This window comes from Gymnogyps californianus, chromosome 15 (assembly GCF_018139145.2).
Source record: "Gymnogyps californianus isolate 813 chromosome 15, ASM1813914v2, whole genome shotgun sequence".
Classification (NCBI taxonomy): Eukaryota; Metazoa; Chordata; class Aves; order Accipitriformes; family Cathartidae; genus Gymnogyps; species Gymnogyps californianus.
Window position 1 is genome coordinate 17001690 of NC_059485.1, and position 20717 is coordinate 17022406.

Here is a 20717-nt window from a genome sequence, read left to right on the forward strand (position 1 = left end):
ATTAGGTAAAAGAGAACACGAACGGGTGACACTGCTAAGGTAGATGAAGTACAAGCACTGGATGTAAGAGAAATTGTTGTGGTGGAAAACTTTACACTGGCTGGAAAAACACCACTGGGACACCCAGAAAGGCCACGTCTGACTCATTAGTTTGTCCCACACAAAACCAAACTGCAACCCAAGGCTTCTCCAAGGCATCAAATGACACCAAACTACTTAACATTTAGTCCAACATGGTGGTGGGGTTTTATTATCATAAATGCACCAGCATTAAGCACCAGACTGCTCCAGTCATAATCACTTCTCCCTAATCCAGCGTCCTAATCCCGTGACCATGTAAACCCAATACATGGATGTGATGTACGAGTGACACGCTGGCAGGGGACACAACACCCTACAACAGCCAGGAGCACAGAGTCGACGACACAATTGTAGCCCCATCAAAACAAGGGCTGTATCATACAATGTTCATTAACAGAAAGCAATCAGATGTCCATTTAGGCTTCTCACCATTATTAGAATTAATGGTGAAGTGATAGAAATTGAGTCCTTTTTAATTATTCAGCCAGACACTCACCACCACGGCATGCCGAGGGACGGACTGACAGCACAGTCCTAGACACAGCCTGAGCCTGAACCAGCATCGCAGCTGGATGAGGCCATCTCGCCTTCCTCACCGCCCAACCCTGTTGGGCCACCAAAAGCGATCCCACAGCAAACAGGAATGTGGCTCTGAGCTGGGTTAAATATAATCCAGCAACAAACAAGTAGCAAACAACTGCTTTTGACCCATGAGCATTCCAGTCTGGTGCTCGTGAGTAGCCGGGGAGAAGGCAGGAAGGGAATGCTCCAGTCAACTGCAGGTGGCGGTGGCCATCGCCAGCAGGGTTGGGCTGAAACTCCTACAGAACTACAACAGGAGTAACGGAGACAACCGCTCCGCTGTGCTTTGCAGAGCGGGTGAGGAACAAAAGCCATGTGTGAAATACAGGAACGTATTTCTGTCTTGACCCTGTCACAGTACACGTGGCTTATGAGCTGAGAACAAGGTGATGGACTGGGTACAACTCTGGGTACTCTTCTCCTATTTAAAATTGCTCTTTCTTTGATTAAAGCATCATTCCCAAACAACAAAGCAGTTCAGCTTCAGAGAGCAGTAATCTGCCTCCTTTTTTTCCTCCCAAAAATGTCCAGGGAATTCTCTTTCAAGAGCCTACTCCAGAGGAGAAAAGCCATCTCAAGGGCACGTGCTCCCTGCCCTGCTCCACACTGCCGATGAGCTCACTGGAACAAGAGACGAGCTGACGAAGGAGCTGCGGAAAACACTGGTGCATTGCTCACTGGTTGCTAAAGCAATAGGGGCATCATGAGACTGCATGCAAGAACACGGATTGTTTTACTGCTTCAAGCACAGAAGCGTAGCGAAGATCATGACTGTTCCTTGCGATTACCCATTTTTAGCCCGTTTCATGGGGGCGTTAATTCTTCTGTACAAACTGGCCTTCTCCAACCCCCTTCCAACCGGTCAGGCATCCGCAATGCCAGCACAGTCTCCATAAAGCAAGCAAGAAAGGTTAAAAGGTACCAGAGAAGAGGGATTAGAGAAGGGAATCGGGTATCACCTTACAGCATTTCAGCAGCCTCAGCCCCCAGACACAGGAGGGGAAATGCAGATGATCCACACCCAGAGCCTTGGAGGAGTAAGCAGGGCATTTTCAGAGGAGTTTTAACTACAAAACTGCATACCAGTTGCAACAAAGCTGTTAAACAATCTGTGGATGCCTCATTATGAACTCTGGCTCATAAGGACCAAGGTGGATTCCACAACAGCTTGCTCAATCTTCCACAGAGCACGTGACTGACCCAGCAATAACCACATCAAAAGTCAATAAACGAGAACTGAATATTCACCACCGCATTTGCAACCAGCTGTGACTCAACAAGGTGCCATCACTTGGTACAACCTGGTAAAGTAACCATGTTCCTTTTCACAGGCAGGCTGACGTAATGCTTAAATTACAGTCAGAATACCTGTATTTTGTGTTTATTTCCTCACACAACATGTTCTTATGGTGTATTTGCTCCAGAACACAAACCCGCATCCTTCAAACCAATGCCGACCACGGACGGCAGCTGACCAGAGCCGCAGCAGCTGGCCCAGACGCTCGCAGTAAGTCAAGATCTGCTTAAACCAGACTCGGAGGGAAAGAACGTAAGAGGTGACAGACAGCCCTCGGTGCTGCACAAGACTCCAGCAGATGGGCAACCTCAGGTAACACTCCCTCACCACATCTTCCAGCCTTTCAGGGATAATCTCTGAGCAGCCAAGAGACTGCCTGCATGTCAGGCTAACACTCCAGCGCACACATTCAAACATCTAACACAGCCGATGGAAAACTGGCTTCTTCCAGTCAGTAGCAGTACAGGGCTCACAGCAACAGTGTCAAGTTAGAAATAATTAGCAACCATTTAGCCTCAGAACATTTTGTACTACTTCCAGCTTGCTTCCTGAAATCAAATAAAACCATACACACTTCCAGTCGTCTTCACTGTCAGCTTTTGTACCAGTCATAGCCAATCTTTCCAGCCCCAAGACAAACACACTTAGGATTGTAGGACCAGAAGGAACAGTGTCCTTCTGAACATGCTCCGCCCGAAGAAGGGAAAGGCGGTTGCCATCCTAACAGCCCTTACTGTTCTGGTGTTTAGTAACCTCCCTTGAATCTCCACCTTAAAAGTGTTCATGACCTCTTCTTCTCCCTAGAATGATCTTGAGCGTGAATAGCTCTTCTCCTTTCCTGAAGTCAAGAGGATCCTTGTTAGATAAATCTGAAGAAGGCGAAGAGAAAGGTCTAGCCTAAAGCCAGTATGCTTTCAGAAAGAGCACAAGCAAGTGCAACAGAAAATTAATTAACAAGCATCTAATTGTATCCAAAGCCTTTAAAGGAAATACCAATATTTTTCTTTAATCAGCTGCTTGAAAGCATTAGCTGTTCAGTTTTACAAGGGAGGTATCGTGTATGGAACGCTCTGTGGCAGCATCTAGGTCAACAGACTCCTTCCAGGGTGCATGTGAACATACAAACCCAACCTCACCTGTGTGATGGGGCTACCTTGGCAAGCACATTGGCTAAAACCCAACACACCGTTAAGCTCTAGTCTGCGTAATTACAACACTACAGAGACAACAGGATGATGATTTGAAAGAAGCAATTTAATGTTCATTGCAAACGGTGGTTATAATTAATCCAGTCCATATCTAACATCCTGTCTAAGCGTCAACAGAAATCAGGTGCAACCTCTAGGCCTTAAGAAAATTGCCAGCAGGGCCCATGGTACCATAGCTACAGCTTAGCAGGCAGCTCACGTCCACTCAGCCTCCCATACTGGGAAAGCCCCCCAGCCACCCAAGGGACACGCAGTCCTGCTGTAACCTAGCAGTGACATTTGCCTTTCCTAGCAGCCCAAGAAACTAGTTCCCACCCCCCTAAAAAAAGCAGGTTACATTTTCTAGGAAAGCCAACACAGCTGAAGAATTTTTCTGGGCAGGTTTCCCCCTTCCATCTCCTCCACACCACCATTCTTGCTGAAGGCTAACCTGCAACAAGACAAGGTGTAATGATGGCAGGACTCTATTTGAGAAGACCTTGCACCCCCTCCGAACAAAACGGGGGGACCTAGCTCCCTCCATCACGCAGCCCTGAGGATGTCACAGCCAGCAAGTCATCAGACACACACAGAACTCGAGTCTCTGAACGAAAAAGCTATGCTGCACCTGCACCCGAGAGCGAGGGAACCCAAAATGCTGCTCTGCAAACTCTTTACCCTGCCTGGAAGAGCCCTAGCAGAACAGAAACTCAGAAAAATTTGTCAGCAAATGGATACTGTAGGAGAAAAGAGTATCTGGATTTCCCTGATGACTTGTTTTGTGAGAAGAATAAATAAAACTCTTTAAACAAGTTAAACCAGGCCAATCTCAAAAGCCAGTCTAAGACAAGGTGAGTCATGGGCTCATCCTAACTTCACAAAAGTGCCACTGCTGACAAATCTCTAAGTTTCCAGAATGTCTCCCTTTGGAAAACAAACATGTATGTAGGCCATGTCAGTCCAATGGCTCCTAGGTGAGAACCACTGCCATTTTAAAGAGTTAAAGAAAGTTGTCATGTGGGAATTTTTCCATCCTACATTCCACCAGATCCGATTTTCCTTCCAAGCCCCCACTGAACTCCATCATCGCCTCCTCTTTACCACTTGCCACACACTGACGACTTGCTGCATTCACCTTTCCAGAACAGAGAAGCAAAGCCCTTGCTCACCTACCACGACCAAAGGGCAGCGACTGAGCCGGGTGGCCACGGACACTGACAGCGGGACGGACCAACGGCTTGAGCGTTAGATTCAGGGCACACGGCCCTCCTGGACCCTTACCCTTCAGCCCAACGGGGCACCGAGACGGCCTTATACCATAGGTTTAGCCCAAGAAGATACACCCGTCGCCTCTCTCCACCAGGGAGGCCCCGGAGCCGGGCAGGCAGGGCCCCGAGCAGAGCCAGAGCCAGCCCCGGGCCCCGCTCGGCCCCGGCCAGCGACGGGCACTCCCGCAGTCCCCTCCCCTGGGGACCCCGCGGCACGGCCACCCCGGGTGGTCCCCCTCGGGGCGGCCTGGGGGGCACCGGGCCCGGCGCAGGCCCGTCCCCCTCCCCGTCCCCGGCGCTGAGGGGAGCGGCCCCACGGCCCTCACCGGACTTGGGCGGGTACCGGTAGGCCGAATTGGCCTGGATGTCGATGTCCTCCACGCCCGCGATGCGCCGGCTGAGCAGGGAGCCCATGGCGGCCGCGGGCAGGGCGGGCGGGCCGGGGGACGCAGAGCAGCGCGGCGGCGGCGGCGGCGGCGAGCGGCCCGCACCCGCACCCACGGCGGCGGCGGCGCGGGGCACGCCGGGAGAGCGAGTCCGCCCGCTCCGCGACTACAACTCCCGTCAGGCACCGCGGCGGCGCCTACCAACGGCGGGCGCGGGGGGGGGGGGGGCGGAGGTGCGCGCCCCACGGCCTCCCCCGGGGCGCAGCGTGCGCTCTGCCGGCAGAGGGCGCTGCCACGCGGGGGCCCGGGCCGGGGCGGCAGCAGCGGGCGGCGGGCAGGGGCGGCACGGGGAGCGGGCACCGGGCTCGTGCACGGGGATGCGCAGGGGATGTGCACGGAGAATACCCGGGGATACACCTTGGGTGGGGAAGCCCTTGGGAGCTTGCACAGGAGTGCCCAGAGGGGTGCCCAGGGACACAGCCTGCACAGGGGTGCACAGAGGGGGTGCCCAGGGACACAGCCTGCACAGGGGTGCACAGAGGGGATGCCAGGGACACAGCCTGCACAGGGGTGCACAGAGGGGATGCCCAGGGACACAGCTTGCACAGGGGTGCACAGAGGGGGTGCCCAGGGACACAGCTTGCACAGGGGTGCACAGAGGGGGTGCCCAGGGACACAGCCTGCACAGGGGTGCACAGAAGGGATGTCCAGGGACACAGCCTGCACAGGGGTGCACAGAGGGGGTGCCCAGGGACACAGCTTGCACAGGGGTGCACAGAGGGGGTGCCCAGGGACACAGCCTGCACAGGGGTGCACAGAAGGGATGTCCAGGGACACAGCCTGCACAGGGGTGCACAGAGGGGGTGCCCAGGGACACAGCTTGCACAGGGGTGCACAGAGGGGGTGCCCAGGGACACAGCCTGCACAGGGGTGCACAGAAGGGATGTCCAGGGACACAGCCTGCACAGGGGTGCACAGAGGGGGTGCCCAGGGACACAGCTTGCACAGGGGTGCACAGAGGGGGTGCCCAGGGACACAGCCTGCACAGGGGTGCACAGAAGGGATGTCCAGGGACACAGCCTGCACAGGGGTGCACAGAGGGGGTGCCCAGGGACACAGCTTGCGCAGGGGTGCACAGAAGGGATGCCCAGGGACACAGCTTGCACAGGGGTGCACAGAGGGGATGCCCGGGACACAGCTTGCACAGGGGTGCACAGAGGGGATGCCCAGGGACACAGCCTGCACAGGGGTGCACAGAGGGGATGCCCAGGGACACAGCCTGCACAGGGGTGCACAGAGGGGATGCCCAGGGACACAGCTTGCACAGGGGTGCACAGAGGGGGTGCCCAGGGACACAGCCTGCACAGGGGTGCACAGAAGGGATGTCCAGGGACACAGCCTGCACAGGGGTGCACAGAGGGGATGCCCAGGGACACAGCTTGCACAGGGGTGCACAGAGGGGATGCCCAGGGACACAGCTTGCACAGGGGTGCACAGAGGGGATGCCCAGGGACACAGCTTGCACAGGGGTGCACAGAAGGGATGCCCAGGGACACAGCCTGCACAGGGGTGCACAGAGGGGGTGCCCAGGGACACAGCTTGCACAGGGGTGCACAGAAGGGATGCCCAGGGACACAGCCTGCACAGGGGTGCACAGAGGGGATGTCCAGGGACACAGCTTGCACAGGGGTGCACCTTGCAAAAGGTGCAAAGGCAAAGCGGGGAGAAGGAATTATGCTGAGGGTGCCCAGCCAGGCTGTTTTGCTCAGCCCAGGGAATGATTAACCTGCTGGTAGTTGTTTTGCAGAAGAGCTTCGTGCAGCAACACCACAATCACCCCCACCAGCCTCCTTTCCCACTGGCTGGTGGGGACCAGGACGTGGTGCCGGCAGTGCATCCCCCAGGCACGGCTGGTCTGTGCTGGGATGGGGGTGTGCAGGGAGCCTGCAGACTGTCTGGGCCAGCTGGGGTAGCTGTGCACCTCCCGGGAAGTTTGGCATGGGGATTCGTTATCTGGGCCAGTTCCCAGAGGTGGTACCTGCTCCTGGCTGAGGCTCGCTGCCAGCAGGAGAGGAAGACGATCAGCCTCCCCAGCTGCAGGACCGTGTGGCGTTCGCATGGGGAAACCTCTCCTGGGTTCCTCCTCTCGCAGATAATCCATGCAGGAAAGCAAACAACGGAGGTGTCTGAGGTTCGGACATGAGAGTGCATGAGAGCAAGGAACGACTGAAGGCTGTCTCGCATGCATGATGCAACAGCCAGGAGGATGGCGTGGAGGAAGAGGCAGAAAAGAGCCCCCACCAACGTCCCAACACTGAGCCCTGTCCCCTCTGGCACCGAGGCCTTGCAAAGGTGCAGGGAAAAACCACCCAGGCTCGGCTTGTTAAGGGAGGCACCTTCCTGCACACACATTACACACAGGCCCAGGCTGCAAAGGAACTGGGGACCCAAATTCCCAGCGGTGGAGTTGGGGATCCCCGGGAGACACGGAGTGGAGGTGGCACATGCAAAATCTCTTAAATTGGCCTTGGGAGCAGGGGACCGGCAGGGGAAGAGGGCTGGGGCGCAGGGAGACAGGACACGGCAGAGAGCCAAGCCTGCCGGCATGGGAGGATTTCGTGATAGTGAGCGGGCGGTGGGTGGAATTTGCTGGCCGTAAACACAAAGTAAAACATACCCGGTGGGAATAAGCAAACCAACCCGCGGGGAAACGTGCTTCCGGCTAGTTATTACCCTTGCAGTTGTTGTGGCCACCCTGAGCACAGCCACTCTGCGCCAGTGGGGCCGTACGAGGCACAGGCTGAGGGGGGAACGGGTGCTGGGGGTGAGGATGGAGCAGGACCTTGCTGTGCTGCGTCCTGTGGTGCGGCAGGGCTGGGAAGGACGGGGAAAAGCCAGGGAACTAGCAACGGCCACGTCCTGCTGGCAAACCACGAGAGTCAGGTACCCTGCACCTGGCACAGGGGAGACCTGGGCTCTGCCCAGCACTGCCTCGGCAATAACCATGCTGGGACGCTGCCCGCTGTTTCCCCCAGGATCCTGCTGGCACCCGGAGTGACAGTGCCTCTTGCTCAACCAGCCTCTCCATGCAAGAGTCTCTCATGACAGAAATTGCACACAGAGGGAAGAATGGAGTCCACTGACCGGCAAAGCAACGCCCGGCCCGTGTGCACTGCCCTGGAGCGTGTCCCGGCTGCTCCCTGCCTGCACGGGCAGCTCGGAGACACTCCTCGGTGCTGGGAACAAGCACCCGGGCAGCGCCCTGGCAGCAACGGGCTGATGCGAACACCTCGGGTGCCACCAGCAGCCCCGAACCGAGCAGGGTGAACCCGTAACCCGCCGTGGCCTCACCCTGCACGCCAGCAGCCGATCTGGGGCACGGCGCAGGAGCCGACCCGGCACAGCACGGCTCAGCGGCTCCGTCTCCCCGTGCTGTGCTGGGAACCGGTTGCCGGCCGGTGGCCGCGAGCACGGGAGCTGTGTTTGCACCACGCGGCAGGGCAAGGAGGGGAATTTGCACATGGACAGAAGACGAGGGTCCTTCTCCCTTCCCTCCCGTGTCCTGAAGACCAAGAGCATCCTGCCCTTCCTCAGCCCAAATCGGCGCCCGGAGGCAACTGCCCCAAAACTGTCCCCCGAGCTTTTTTGGGGACAGAAGCAGCCACCTTCCCTCTGCAGCTGCCCATGCGGCTCACCAAGAGCCCGGCGCCATACGGGTTAAGCGGGGAAGCCAAGAGGAGAGCTGGCGTCCCGGCAAGCAGCGGGGCGCTGGCACCACCGAGCACCGGGGCTGCCCGGGGAAGCAGCCACGGCGGGAGGTTTTTGTTCGTGCAAAACCTCCACCAGCGGGAAGGTCCCTCCCAGGCCGCGCAGCTCTCCGGAGCTCGGAGGAAGCGGTCGGGCCCCCAAGGGGGTTATTGTCATCTGGGAGGGCAGGGGCCTTTGCTGGAGAATATCTCCCTCAGGGCCCTGCTCGGTGAGACGTATGTGACAGACAACTACAATAGCAGCGGCGTGCCAGGGAGGGACTCAGCCCTTCCGCTCCAAACCCCAGGGCCCAGAGCGAGCGGTGGAGCTGAAGGGCAGCACCTCCAGCGGACGGCGGCTCCTTTACCCCCCGCCCGGCCCGGGGGGCGCGGGCACTGGCACACACAAAGGCAGGATATTGCACCACTCGCCTCCTCCGTCCCTCGCAGGAGCCACTGCCAGCAGCACGGGGGAAGGAGAGCGGGTGACTCGGGGCCGGAGCTGCTGCCAGCAGGCCATGAAGGCGGGAGACCCTCCCCGACATCCCCCAAAGGGATGAAAACGCTCCCACGAGGTACGAGGGAGCCTGACACCCCGGGTGCCATCGTTGTGCGGAGCGAGAGCAGCCAAGCTGGGGAGGACCAGGGTGAAACTGGGCCAGGGCTCCTGCCCCCGGGACCCTGCAGAGCCCCAGGGGTGGTGAGGAGGCCTCAGCTCCTGCGCTGCCTTCCAGCTCGGCCGTCTTTCCTGCTGGGCAAAATCCATCCAGGAAAAGGTGAGCCTGGAGCCATTCTCCAGCACAACTTGGCGAAGAGCAGCAGGATAGAGGAGGAATCCTTCGGCTGTGAGCCCACCTCCTCTGCCAGCTCTCAGAGCTCCCTACTGCTCCATTTGCATGCTCGCTGTCACCAAGGGTCATGTCACTACGTCCCAGACCCAGCTGGCATCCACTACATCGCTCCTTCCTGCAAAACGTGGATGAAAAAGCAGTTCTGAAGCTGGACTTCAGTTACCAGAGCATAACCCTGGGGAGCACGACTCCACAGAGCTTCAGCCTGGTGACGAGGCAGACGGGCCGGAGGGACACCCACCCTCCCACTGCCACACACGTTTCTCTAGCTACCACGACCTGCCCTTCAGGAGTCTCCTTGGATGTCTCAGGCGGGGAGGCAGCTACGAGCACGCCCGCGTAAACAAGGAATTACATTTCCCTGCAAACCTTTCACTCACCGGAGCAGCTCATCCAAAGTTCAGCTGCTCACAGGTTTATTACCCAGTGAAACAAGTTGCTTTGTCTCAGTTGTCCCCTCCCCGGTGCTGTCACCCGCTTTGTTTGTCAGGTACTTGAAGAACAACAAGGTTCAGGAGCCTTAGAGCCTACATGCAGAATTCCTCACCAGAAGGAGTGGCGAGCCAATGAACTTTGCCTCTCTAAACACTGCCCTGCTCCAAAGGGCTTGCAACCCTGCCCGAAAGCCCTGCTGGGCCAGGGCCAACCCTTCTCCCTTCAAACATCAAACTGCAAGGTTTCTAAAAATGTCTGGTTCTCTCCGATCAAAACAATCCTTCAGGAGGTTTGTTTTTCCAGCTGTATTTACACCTTGCTGGCTACAGACCTCCTCTTGCCGCTTCCCTCGTGGGGTTGTCTCGACCTTGTGAAAAAGACCGGTCACCTCTCGATGCGTCCCACTGCCACCACCGTACAGCTGCGCTCTCACTTTGATTTAGGCAGTGACATACATAGAAGGAGGAGGAAAACCCCTTGGCCCTGGCATCCTCCAAGGCCTGGAGTACTTTGCATTGTTACTAAAGGAGACGTGGACAATGGTTACCAAGTGGTCAGCTTTGGACAATACCTGGGCAATTTGTGTCTGAGCAGCAGAGGTTGCAAACCCCTCAGGTCAAACGCGTGACCTGCCTGAGCTTCAGCCGTTAATCCTCACGGCTCAGAAATATCTGCAGCCGTACACGAAATGCCAGCCAGGGTCAGAGGTGTTAGCGAACAAACTGCTCGTGGCGAGGCTAACCCCCCGCACAAATTGCAGGGAAGAGCCCAGAATCGCTCAGGAAAGGTGGAGGAGGCTGCGGGCCTTCGCAAGCCCTGCGGAGCCAGCAGTTCCCTTTGTCTTGCCCCGCTTTTCCCTTGCTTTATTACCCCCTGGCCACTCAGCCACGCGTCCGGGCCTGCTTATCGTTTCCTGGTACTTAGCCCACACCATTGTGTCCCCCCTGCCCCGGGCGCTGCGGCCCGGCCCTGCAGCACCGCCCTGCAGCACCCGGCTGGCTGCGTGCTTCCATCTGCTATGGCAATGCCCTGCTCTCAAAGGATCCTTTCATGCTGCCGGCAGCCCCACGGCACCTTCCAGAACCTTCCCCTACGGCCGGTTTGCCTTTTGCGTCTCGGCAGCCATGTCAGCGGGGCGCAGGGCCATGCTCTGGCCAAGGGAGGGACGGGAGCAGGCCTGCGGAGGGGACTGGGCAACCCCCCCCCCCCATCTTTTACTAGCGCTGCCGGAGAGCCCGGGGCCAAGCCCGGGGCCAAGGGGCCGCCGTCCCCCCTTCACCTCAGGCCCCGGAGCTGTGAGGCGGCGGCAGCTCTGGCCTGAGGCAGCTGCGAGGCGAGGGGCCCCCGACAGGCCCCCGCAGGCCGGGGGGCACCTTAGGGCCTGCAGAGACGCCCGCCCGGTTAAACATCACCGGCGGGCCGGGCACCACGGCCCGCCGGAGCCAAAGGGCAGCGGCGGCTCCGCCATGGCCGTTACCCGCCCCCCCCCCCCGCCCCGCGCGCCGCGGCCGCTCCCCGCACGTCAACAGGAAACCGCACGCGGCCGACTGTAAACACCGCCCGCGCCCCCCCTCCCCGCCCGCGCACGTGACCCGACCCGCCCCAGCCCCGGCCCGCCCCCGCCGCCCTCTCATTGGGGGCAGCGGCGTTGTTGACCATATACGGTCAGGTACTACCAAGCCGCGGGCGGCGGTTGGCCGGCCTGACGCGTCACTCAACGCGCGCCGGCGCCCGGCGGCCGCTCCGCAAACAAAGCGGGGGCTGCCGGGAGTTGTAGTCCGGGCGGAGCCAAGGCGGCGCGGGGCTGGGGCGGGCGGGAACTACATCTCCCAGCGGCAGCCCGCGCCCCGCCCCTCCCCGCCCCGCCCCTGGCGGCCGTCGGCGGGGCTCGCCGGGCGCCGTGAGTCAGTGCCCAGTAAACATTGGCGTGAGCCGCGCCGGCTCCGCCATGGTGGCGGCGCCGTGAGGGCGGGGGGTGGCGCGGCGGGCTGGGCGCGGCGGCGGCGGCGGCGGGGGGCCGGGGCCATGGACGAGCTCAAGCACCAGGTGATGATCAACCAGTTCGTGCTGGCGGCCGGCTGCGCCGCCGACCAGGCCAAGCAGCTGCTGCAGGCGGCCCACTGGCAGTTCGAGGTGAGGCCGCCGCCCCGGTACCGGCCCCCGCCACCGCCGAGCGCTCGGGGCGGGTCCCCGCGTGGGGGGCAGCCGGGTGGGTTTGGGCAGCGCGGTGAGCGTGGGGCGCGCCCGGCCCCCCCCGGGGCACGCCGCTGTGCCCCCGCCCCCCCCCCCCCCGCGCGTCGGCGTGGGGCGCGTGGCGGCCGGCGCGTGGCGTGGGCCGCGCTCTGCCCCCGCGGTGGGCGTGGGGTGCGCGCGCGCGCGCGGCGGGGCAGGGCCCTAGTGTGTTCGCGTGGGGCGTGCTGCCTGCCCGCCGCGAGCGCTGAGCGAGCGTGGGCCCCACGCGGGATGCGAGGGGCGGGGAAGCGGGGAGCCACGGTGCGCGGGTGGGTGCAGAGCAATGGCCCCCAGCCCGCCGGGGCCCCGCTCCGGACCGCGGAAGGGTCGGGGGTGCCGAGCCCTCCTCCCGCACCCCCCGGCCGGCTCCGGGCAGCGCTCCTCCTCGCCCGCCCCCCGGCCCCAGCCCTCCCGCGTGGCCGTGGGCTGGAAAACCCCCGCCCAGCCTTTCCCGTGTCCCTGCCTCGGAGAGTTTGAGTCCTCAGGCAGCCGTGGGAGAGGAGACTTTGTAGGTCAAGGCTTTTCTGGCTCCAGACGCCTTTTCCTCTTGCTCGCGGGCAGGATACTCCGTGGCATCGACAGGGGTTAACGTCACGCGTGGGGCTGGGGTTGCGAGTGGGGAGCTCCCCGGCAGCCTTTCTGGGTGCTCTGCTCCTCCAGAGATCCCCGGAGCTAAAGCGCAGGGAGCAAAGCGGGGAGTGCGGCGGCGGCTGTAGCAAGCAAAGCTCTTTCTAAATAGGGTTGGTTTTGGTTTTTTTTTTTTTTCCTTCTGCAGCCCCAGCAGCTCTCTAGTCTGGAGCTGATGGATTTGACGCTAATGGCACCTTGGTAATTGAAGTGTCTGTTTTGTGATGCAGGAGGAGGTCTGAGTCAGTCTGGAGAGCAGGAGGTTCAGTTTGTATTCATCCCTGTGGCTAGGGCACCTCTCGTTCAGCACGCGGCGCAGCCCGGACGGGTGCGAGTGCCGCTGGCAGGCCTCCTAGGCGTTATTCGGGGGTTGTTCTGTAACGCCACGGCTGCCGGATGGATCGGGCACGGAGGCAGTTCATCGCCGTGCGATCTGCGTGCGGTCGCAGGATTCCCAGATGCTAAATCGGAGGCCAAGAGGCATTCAAAGCCGAGCCGTGCGTGGCCAGGGAGCGAGTGGGTGGGTGGGTGCGTGGGGATGTGCGGAAAGCCGAGGCGGCGTTTCCCTCCGCCGTGCCCGTTTAATACCACGGTCTACTGACGGGAGCACCAGTGGCGGTGGATGTGTTGCATGTGTAACGTGCTCTGGGTTTTGTTTACTAATACAGTTTGACGGTGGCCCTCTGGGATGGGCGGGATCCGCTTCCACCACCTCCGCGTGTGTCGCAGAAGAGCTGGGAACGGATGACAAAAGTTTAACTTTTCTTTCAAAAGGCTTTTTGCAGAACTTTGCCACCGTTTGGCGAGTTGCACAAGTACAAACAGCCGTCTCCTGCCGGCTTGGCACTCACATGACTCAGAGGAAGCTCAGCTGTAAACAAACGCGCTGCGATGAGCAGTTACCATGTTCCCACTCACTTTTGGTGCAACGGTCAGATAATTCCCTTTGCAAAATGGCCGCTGGGCATGCCTTCTTCGGGGAGCTGCACTGGGGAGGTGTCGTCTCCTGACTCCAGCGTGCTTTCACCTCTTGCCTGTGATATTCTGAGGCTTTTGTTATTCTAGTGCAGTACCCGTTTGCTGGCTGGCCCCGCATCTGCAGCGAGTATAAATTGGTGGAGTTCAGGCAAGTTCAGTGGTAATATACGCTGTCTTCACTCATAGTCTCCTCGGATTCAAAGCGCTGCTCCAGGGGTGCAGTGTGAGTGGGAGCAGCCTGCTCGCACCCTGAGGACATTGCTCCTGCTTGTGAGACCACCACGGGGAGAGGTGTTCTGCACAGCGGAGCCGAGGTGAGCTAGACGGTCTGGTGACAAGACAGCAGGAGTTGGGTTAACCTGGTTCTGCGCCTCCATCCTGGCATCCATTTGCCCTCCCCAGGACCTTTCCTACCTGGACACGTGCCCCACTCGCTGCCAGACAGGGAGAAGGAGCCTGGGGTGTTGGGTCACTGGCAGGAGGGAGAGGGAGGCCACTGTGAAACACGGACAGCTTCGGGCTGGTGGGATGCTGATGTTTTGGGACCACTTTCCTGGGCTCATGCTGCTTTGGGGCTGCTCTGGGGCCGTTTGTGGCTGTTGGGGGCTGCAGAGAAGGTTTGCTGTGCACGGGTTCCTGCCAGCCCTGGCAGACCTGGAGTTTTTCAGGGGGGAAGGAACTCAATCCAGGACAGCCTGCATGAGCTGGGCGGGAGGTCGGGAAGCTGCGCTGGGGATACAGCTGCCTTCACTGCGACGTGAGCGGATCAAAGCCTGTACCATACTGAGGAGTCTGAGAAGAATGCCATTTATTTTGCATATCCTCCATCCCCAGGGAATGGCGCAGCTGGTGGGTAGTGTGTGGATCACCCACTCGCTGTGACTCCCCTCCTGTTTCATAGGGACCCAGGGCAGGCTTTCTTGTGGCACGCCCGGCGTAGTTTGCAGCTCTCGCAGCGCTGTGAGCTCTGCCGTGCTTCCCAGGGACAGCCGCGGTGGGTGCCAGCAGGGATGGCCGTGCCAGCCCAGCCCTCTGGCAGCTGGAGCAGTGCCATGGCTGATCGGAGGGGGAGGTTTACAGGCCGAAGAAAGTGACTTGGAGCATCTCTGGGTGAGGGCTGGCACTCAGCCTCTGGGGCCGCAGGTGCCGGCTTTTTGGGAGAAGCCAGGGAGGGCAGCAGGTACCTCCACCATGGCTGGAACCCAGCAGGCTACCAGGGAGACATTTCAGAGTTTGCAGAGTCTCATGTCAGGCTGAGCCGTGGATCAGGCTCCTTCCCAGGTTGAAGAGTATTATTCAGCTTTGTTATAAACTGATTGCCCCTGGGGCTGCTTGGGAAGGATAAGAAGACATCAGCTTTAAAAAAAACCACCCATTCCTTCCTTTTTCCTGGTGCTAAGTGTCCATCTCTGTTCAGTGTAGTGAGGTTGTGTGTGGGGAACAAGAGGAGGAGCAGGTGTCTGGCTCTGCCCGCTGTGTCCATGGTTGGATTTCCACTTCCTCTTCTGTTCTATGTATGTTTTATCAAGCCCCTTTCCCTTTCCTTTGTGGCTCAAGGGCGGGGTGCCCCCAGGGCTGCTCTAGTACCGTGGACTCCCTGCTGCCGAATCCCTTGTGCTGGTATCCGATCCCCCGCACTGGCAGCGGCTGCAGCTCACACACGCAGCTGGGAGCGGGCAGGAGTGCAGCTTGGGCAGCGATGGGCAGGGGATCAAGCAGCACCCGAGGTCCCATCTGAGTGACTACAGAGGGCTGGGTGTCCTGCTCCTCCAGGCTGAGCTTGTTCTGCTCAGCGCCCGGATCTCCTTGTGTTCACCTCCCCACCTGGCCCCTGCAGCCATCCTCCCTCCGACTCGGTCACCACGGGCTTCTCTCGGCACGCTGGCAGGGTCTCTGTGTGATCTGCCTCCTGCGCAGCTCCTGGGTTTGCATCCTGGGGGTTGGCCTGGTCGCCTGCCAAGCGTGGCCAGGCAGCGGGCGTGGGGCTGCCCTGTTCCCACTCACACGCAGGGCGATGGGGCCTTTGGTCCAGGCTCAGGGCTGAGCTGTGACTCGGGCTCCTTCTCAAGCACAGGAGCCTTAATTGGCTTTGCTGTTGCACCGGTTGCCCCCGGCACTTGTGACGCTGGCTGGAGACCAGGAGGCATCAGCAGCTTTGGTTACACGTGTGTGCCTGGCACCCCGTGCCACCGAGGGGATGGGTGTGTGGGCCTCTCGCCTGCCTGGGTTGGGGCTGCTGCAGGTCCTGGGTCCCCCTGGGAGGTGGCAGCCATTCCCTGCGGGCAGTGGACATTGTGGTGGGCAGAGGGGTTGCTTCTGCCACGCTTGGAAAGGGGCAGATGGAGGGGAGGAGACGCAGCATTATAGGCAGAGGGGCCTGCAATGGTGGAGTGCTTCCTCCACTCAGGTCTTGGCTTTCATCCCAGCTTTATCAGGGGTCTGTGGGCAGCTTAGGGGGACAGTGGGGACCTTCTCTGCCCCCGTCTGCCGATGGCACAGTCCTGGATATGAGGCCACTTGGAAAAGAGGAGCACAGAGCAGATTTAATCAGCTTATGGTATCTGGCTGTGCCCACACCTCTGCCTGTGCTTCCCGTTCACTGTTTCCTTTCTTTCTTATCACGATCCTTTCTGACTGAGCGATAGGGCCTGTAGGTGTTGACATCGGACCTTACCCAGGACGAAGGGTAGCGTGGTGATGGGAGTGTCGCTGCCTCAGAAGTGTCCGTGTCTCTGTTGGCCATTTCCTTGATTTATAGATGTGTGCTGGCCTGTTCAGAGCGGGTCTCCGGTGCCACAGACTCTCTTCTGGCTGCATGGCCATCGCTGAAACCTGGCGGGTCCTGCCCGTGGGTGCTGAGGGCTCTCAGGTTGCAGCCTGGCTGGCTGCAAGGTTTGGGTGCTGTGTTATTAAACACAGCCAGAGAAATGCAGCTATTGCGGGGACGAGCCTCACCAGCCCACCTATTACATGTTTCCACTGAGGCCTGGGAGCTGCCAGACTCTAGAGCAGCAATTGCTTCCCCTACCCAGGTCTGGATTATTGTTTTGTTTGCAGGTAATGCTCCTGGCTGCCACCGGATCTGGCTGATAGTTTACCCCCGTTTAGCCAGGAAACCATAAACTCCACTGCGAGTGGCTGGCACCAGCTCTCTGGCTCCCCAGTAGTGTGAGCACAGCCCCTTTACCTTTCCAGGGCCTGCCAGCCTGGGTGTTTGGGGCCACAATAGTTTTCCATCGGATCAGTGAACTGAGCTGACTTGCCATCGTTCATCCTGTCCCTGGATGGGATACAGGAGCGTGTGGCTGTGGGCGCCGGGACGAGGAGTGTGTGTGTGTGTGGTGGTAGGACTGTGGCTACTGCAGTCGTGCAGGGTTTGGTACAACCTACCTCTGCTTTTTTTTTTTTTTTTTAGCAGCTTGGGTGACCCCAGTCACTGGCTTGCGGGAAGGGAGCCGTCTTGGGTGGTGTGGCAGCGCCTGGCCGCAGCCCCGTGCCTCGTACCCCAGCTTGTAGACCTGCAGGCCAGGCTGCCCCTGGGGAGGGGTTTGAATGGGGGTTGATGGGGGCTTTTCCTCCAACCAGAACTGAATCCAAACCAATTCTCTAACATTTCTATCAAGTCTGATCTGCAACTGAATCAAAACATTGTTTTCTAGCCCTAACTCAGGTAAAGCCTGGCACAGAACAGGAGTCAGCTTCACCTTCGCCTGTCCTGTATCAGCCCAGTCCTGCGTGCCCCCAAAGCTCCCACTGCCTCCGCTCATCCCAAACCTGGGCTGGGTGTCTGTCTTCCTGGCCAGCCCGTGCTCCCGGCATTCCCTCCCTGCAACCCCACCTTGTCCTCTCACATGCCTTCGGCATGTGATGTTTACCAGATTATTACTGGTCTGAACTGGAAGCTAACCAAAATGATGTCAGTCATAACTGTACCCCACTTGTGACTGAATTGGAAATGCTCTGGTATATGAGGTGGGCTACCTGTTGCAGCCCCAGCCCTGGGGATCTCCTGGCACGAATATGGTGACCATGATCTTGTCCTGTTAAGGACACACATCTAACCAGATCCCGCTGAGCTTCCCCTGCTGGGTTTGGGTTTGGTTTTCCGCCTCTCCCTGCACGCAGCGGTTGCGGAGCATCGCTGTGAGTTGTGAAACGCCTGGCAGGGTCCACTCCAGCAGTGGCTGCTTCTCAGCAACAAGCACGGTGATCCCAAAAACGCGTGATTGCCACCTGCCCCGGTGCAAGCAGACGGCAAGCGCGGGTCCCTGCGTGGGGACACGGGAGCAGCTGTGCGCAGCGCTCTCCCATGCGGGCAAGGGGGCTGTGGGCACAGTCCAGCCCCCTGGGGTCTGTTTTGCATCATCGTTGGGGTCTTGCAAAGCCCTGCCATTGTGTGCAGGGATGAGGTGGGTGCCCAGTTTGTGTGCTGGTGGTAACATCATCTTCCTTTTTTTTTTTTTTTTTCTTTCAGACTGCTCTCAGTGCTTTTTTCCAAGAAACGAACATCCCCTACAGCCACCACCATCAGATGGTAAGTGCTTTCCCACCTCTCCAGCACTCGGCTGGGGCACAGCACCAGCTGGCGGGCGCTTCGGGCTGTTGCTGATGCCCAGCTTGCTGCTTCGCAGCTCCAGGAGTACAGGCAGGGACATCTGGCTGGGCGCTGCCAGATCTGCCTGCCAAGGAAGGTTTTCCTGGAGAGTGGCCGGGGGTGGCATAGCCTGTCCTACGCAGTGGGACAGCGGGTCTGGGAGTGCCCTCAGAACCCTGCTGTTGGGTTGGGGCTGTTCCTCAGAGAGGGATGGTCCGACAGAGGATGCTTAGGGCATGGCCAGCAGTGCAGATCAGCCCCAACATGGCAGAGAGAGGCTGGGGGAGCCTGGAGCACCGGCCCGTTGTAGGCTATGTAAACACACGCGTAGATACGTGCATGCTTCCCACCCTGCAGCCCAGCTGCACATGCGAGTCCTCGTGTGCTCGCTGGAGCGACCGAGCGTGCAAACCCCTGGAGCCTCGCTGGAGCGTGCCTCTAGTACAGCCTGCACAGCGTCTGGATGTGTGTAAACACAAGAGAGCGTGCACGCACGTGGGTGCTGCCTGCCTCCGCTCTCTCCCAGCTGTCCCCAGACTTGGTCCCTTAACTCTCATGCCCCGGCAGCCCGTAATCTGCTTGGGCAGATGTGTCTTAGGGATTTGCTGGCTGCTGTGGCCCCATTTGACTCTCTGGGACAACTGGGGATTTGGAGCGTGCAGTAAGCGTGCAGAGCAAGTGCCTGGCAGGGCCTGAGCGTGCCCAGTTTCCCGTGGGGTGGGAGCTGAGCCTGAGCCTTGCGCCCACCGAGCCAGAAAGCTGCAGGCCTAGGGTGGCACCAGTGGGTTGTGGAGTAGGGGGGTCCCTGACTTGGCTGGGCGCAGGAGGAGGCGCAGCGGGGTCCCCTCTGGGCCCTCTGACAGGAGCTCTCGCCACAGCATTAGTCTTCAGACTAATAACTGCTGCTTGTGGGCAGCATCGTCAGCAGAGCGCGGGTCCGGGAGCTCCATGTGCTGCAGCGGTGGGGGCAGAGGGGTCTTGTGCTGGGCCCTGGTGGGAGGCAGAAGGTGGAGACCCCCCCCCGCCCCCAACACGCCTGACCCCATGTCTCCTTCCCGCAGATGTGCACTCCCGCCAACACGCCGGCCACACCGCCCAACTTCCCCGACGCCCTCACCATGTTCTCCCGCCTCAAGGCCTCCGAAAGCTTCAACAGCAGTAGCCCTGTGGCCTCCATGGCGACTTCCCCGCCACCCCCGGCCCCACCGCTGCCCCAGCACGGGGCCTTCAACCCCGCCTGGCCCACAGCTTCGCCCCCCGGCCAGCAGCAGAGCATGTGGACTCCGGCCCCGCCGGCGCAGCCCGCGGGCTGGCCAGCCGCCGTCTCCCAGCAGGCCACGGCAGAACAGAAGGCCAACGTGACCATGGAGGCAGAGAGATGAGGCTGCGGCAGAGAGCGTACGCGGCGGGGACCCCTGCGTATAAATATATATATATTTCTTTTTTTTTTTTTTCCCCCCCCTCCCCGAAGAGGAGAGGAACTCTGCTGCCAGAGCGTCTGGCAGCTGCTGAGACACATGAGCAAATAGCTGCCTTGCATGGGTTTGGTTTGAAGTAGTTTTTACTTGTCCTCGAGCTGAACGGAGCTCCCCAGAGACAGCGGGAGGCTGCGTGGGATGGAGGACCGGTGCTGGCCTCTGCCTGGGACCCCGCCGCTGCCGGGGAGGGAGCACCCCCTCCTCTCTTGGGACACCGGAGTTTGCATGCAAGTGACATTTACGGAGGAGGTCCCTTCTTCACGGTCCCCTGGGCCACCCCACCAGGCAGAGTGGGTTGTGCCTGAGTGTTTCCCCTCATCCCTTGGCCCCACTCGACTGGGTGGGGGCAGAGACCCCACGTGGCTTGTTTTTTGTAAGGGGGGGGGGGAAGAGAGTAAGGGCTGTTCCTGCTCAGCCGCAGCCTCCACCCCGCATGCACCGTGCTCGCTGGTGAGCAGGGCTGGGGGATGCCGGCTCCCGGGGAGGTGCCTGGCCCCTCGCCCAGCCCCGGTGATGGGGAGCAGGGGATGGGGAGCAGGGGGTGAGCCACGGGTGGCCCGGCTGGGCCAGCACACCCTCCCCTCGCCCTCCTGGAATGGGGTTTGCCCCGGGGCTGTTTGCATGACACAGTGTAGCCCTAGAGACTGGGATCGTTTTTAACCCCTCTGTTCTTTTCTCCCGGCGGCTGGAAGTCTCTCCGGACACGCCGCAGCCGCTTGCAATACATGCTCTTCTGCTTTGAACCCGGTGTCTTTGCTTCGTTTGCAGCAGCGGCGGGACGCGGGGAAGGCCGGCCTGGGCCGGGGGTGTTTCAGGACCGCCTCTCTGAGTGGCTCTGTGCGTGCTGTGCCTCCAAGCTGGGGCTGGCCGTATCGCTGCTGTACGTGTGCTGCTCTAAACACCCCGTCCCAGCCATGCAGTGACTGCCAGCTGCCTTTGGCCGGGTGCATGCCAGGGCTCAGCCCCAGCAGAAGC

The 20717-nt window shown here is 60.0% G+C and overlaps 2 protein-coding genes across 4 annotated transcripts in view; one reads left to right on the top strand and one right to left on the bottom strand.

The window, feature by feature from the left end:
* Positions 1-4857, bottom strand: part of MGRN1 (mahogunin ring finger 1) — a 57007-nt gene extending 52150 nt beyond the window's left edge. For all 3 annotated transcript variants that reach the window (XM_050906235.1, XM_050906234.1, XM_050906236.1), the window contains exon 1: positions 4742-4857. In XM_050906235.1, coding sequence (XP_050762192.1) covers positions 4742-4829 — 88 coding nt within the window. In that variant the 5' untranslated portion in view covers positions 4830-4857. The remainder of the gene's footprint in view (positions 1-4741) is intronic.
* UBALD1 (UBA like domain containing 1) lies at positions 4828-20122 on the top strand. The gene is given in 5 exon segments (XM_050906203.1): positions 4828-4983; positions 11611-11766; positions 11769-11966; positions 18145-18204; positions 19326-20122. Coding segments are annotated over 5 exon segments (891 nt in total). The 3' UTR covers positions 19647-20122.
* Positions 20123-20717: the final 595 nt, after the last annotated feature.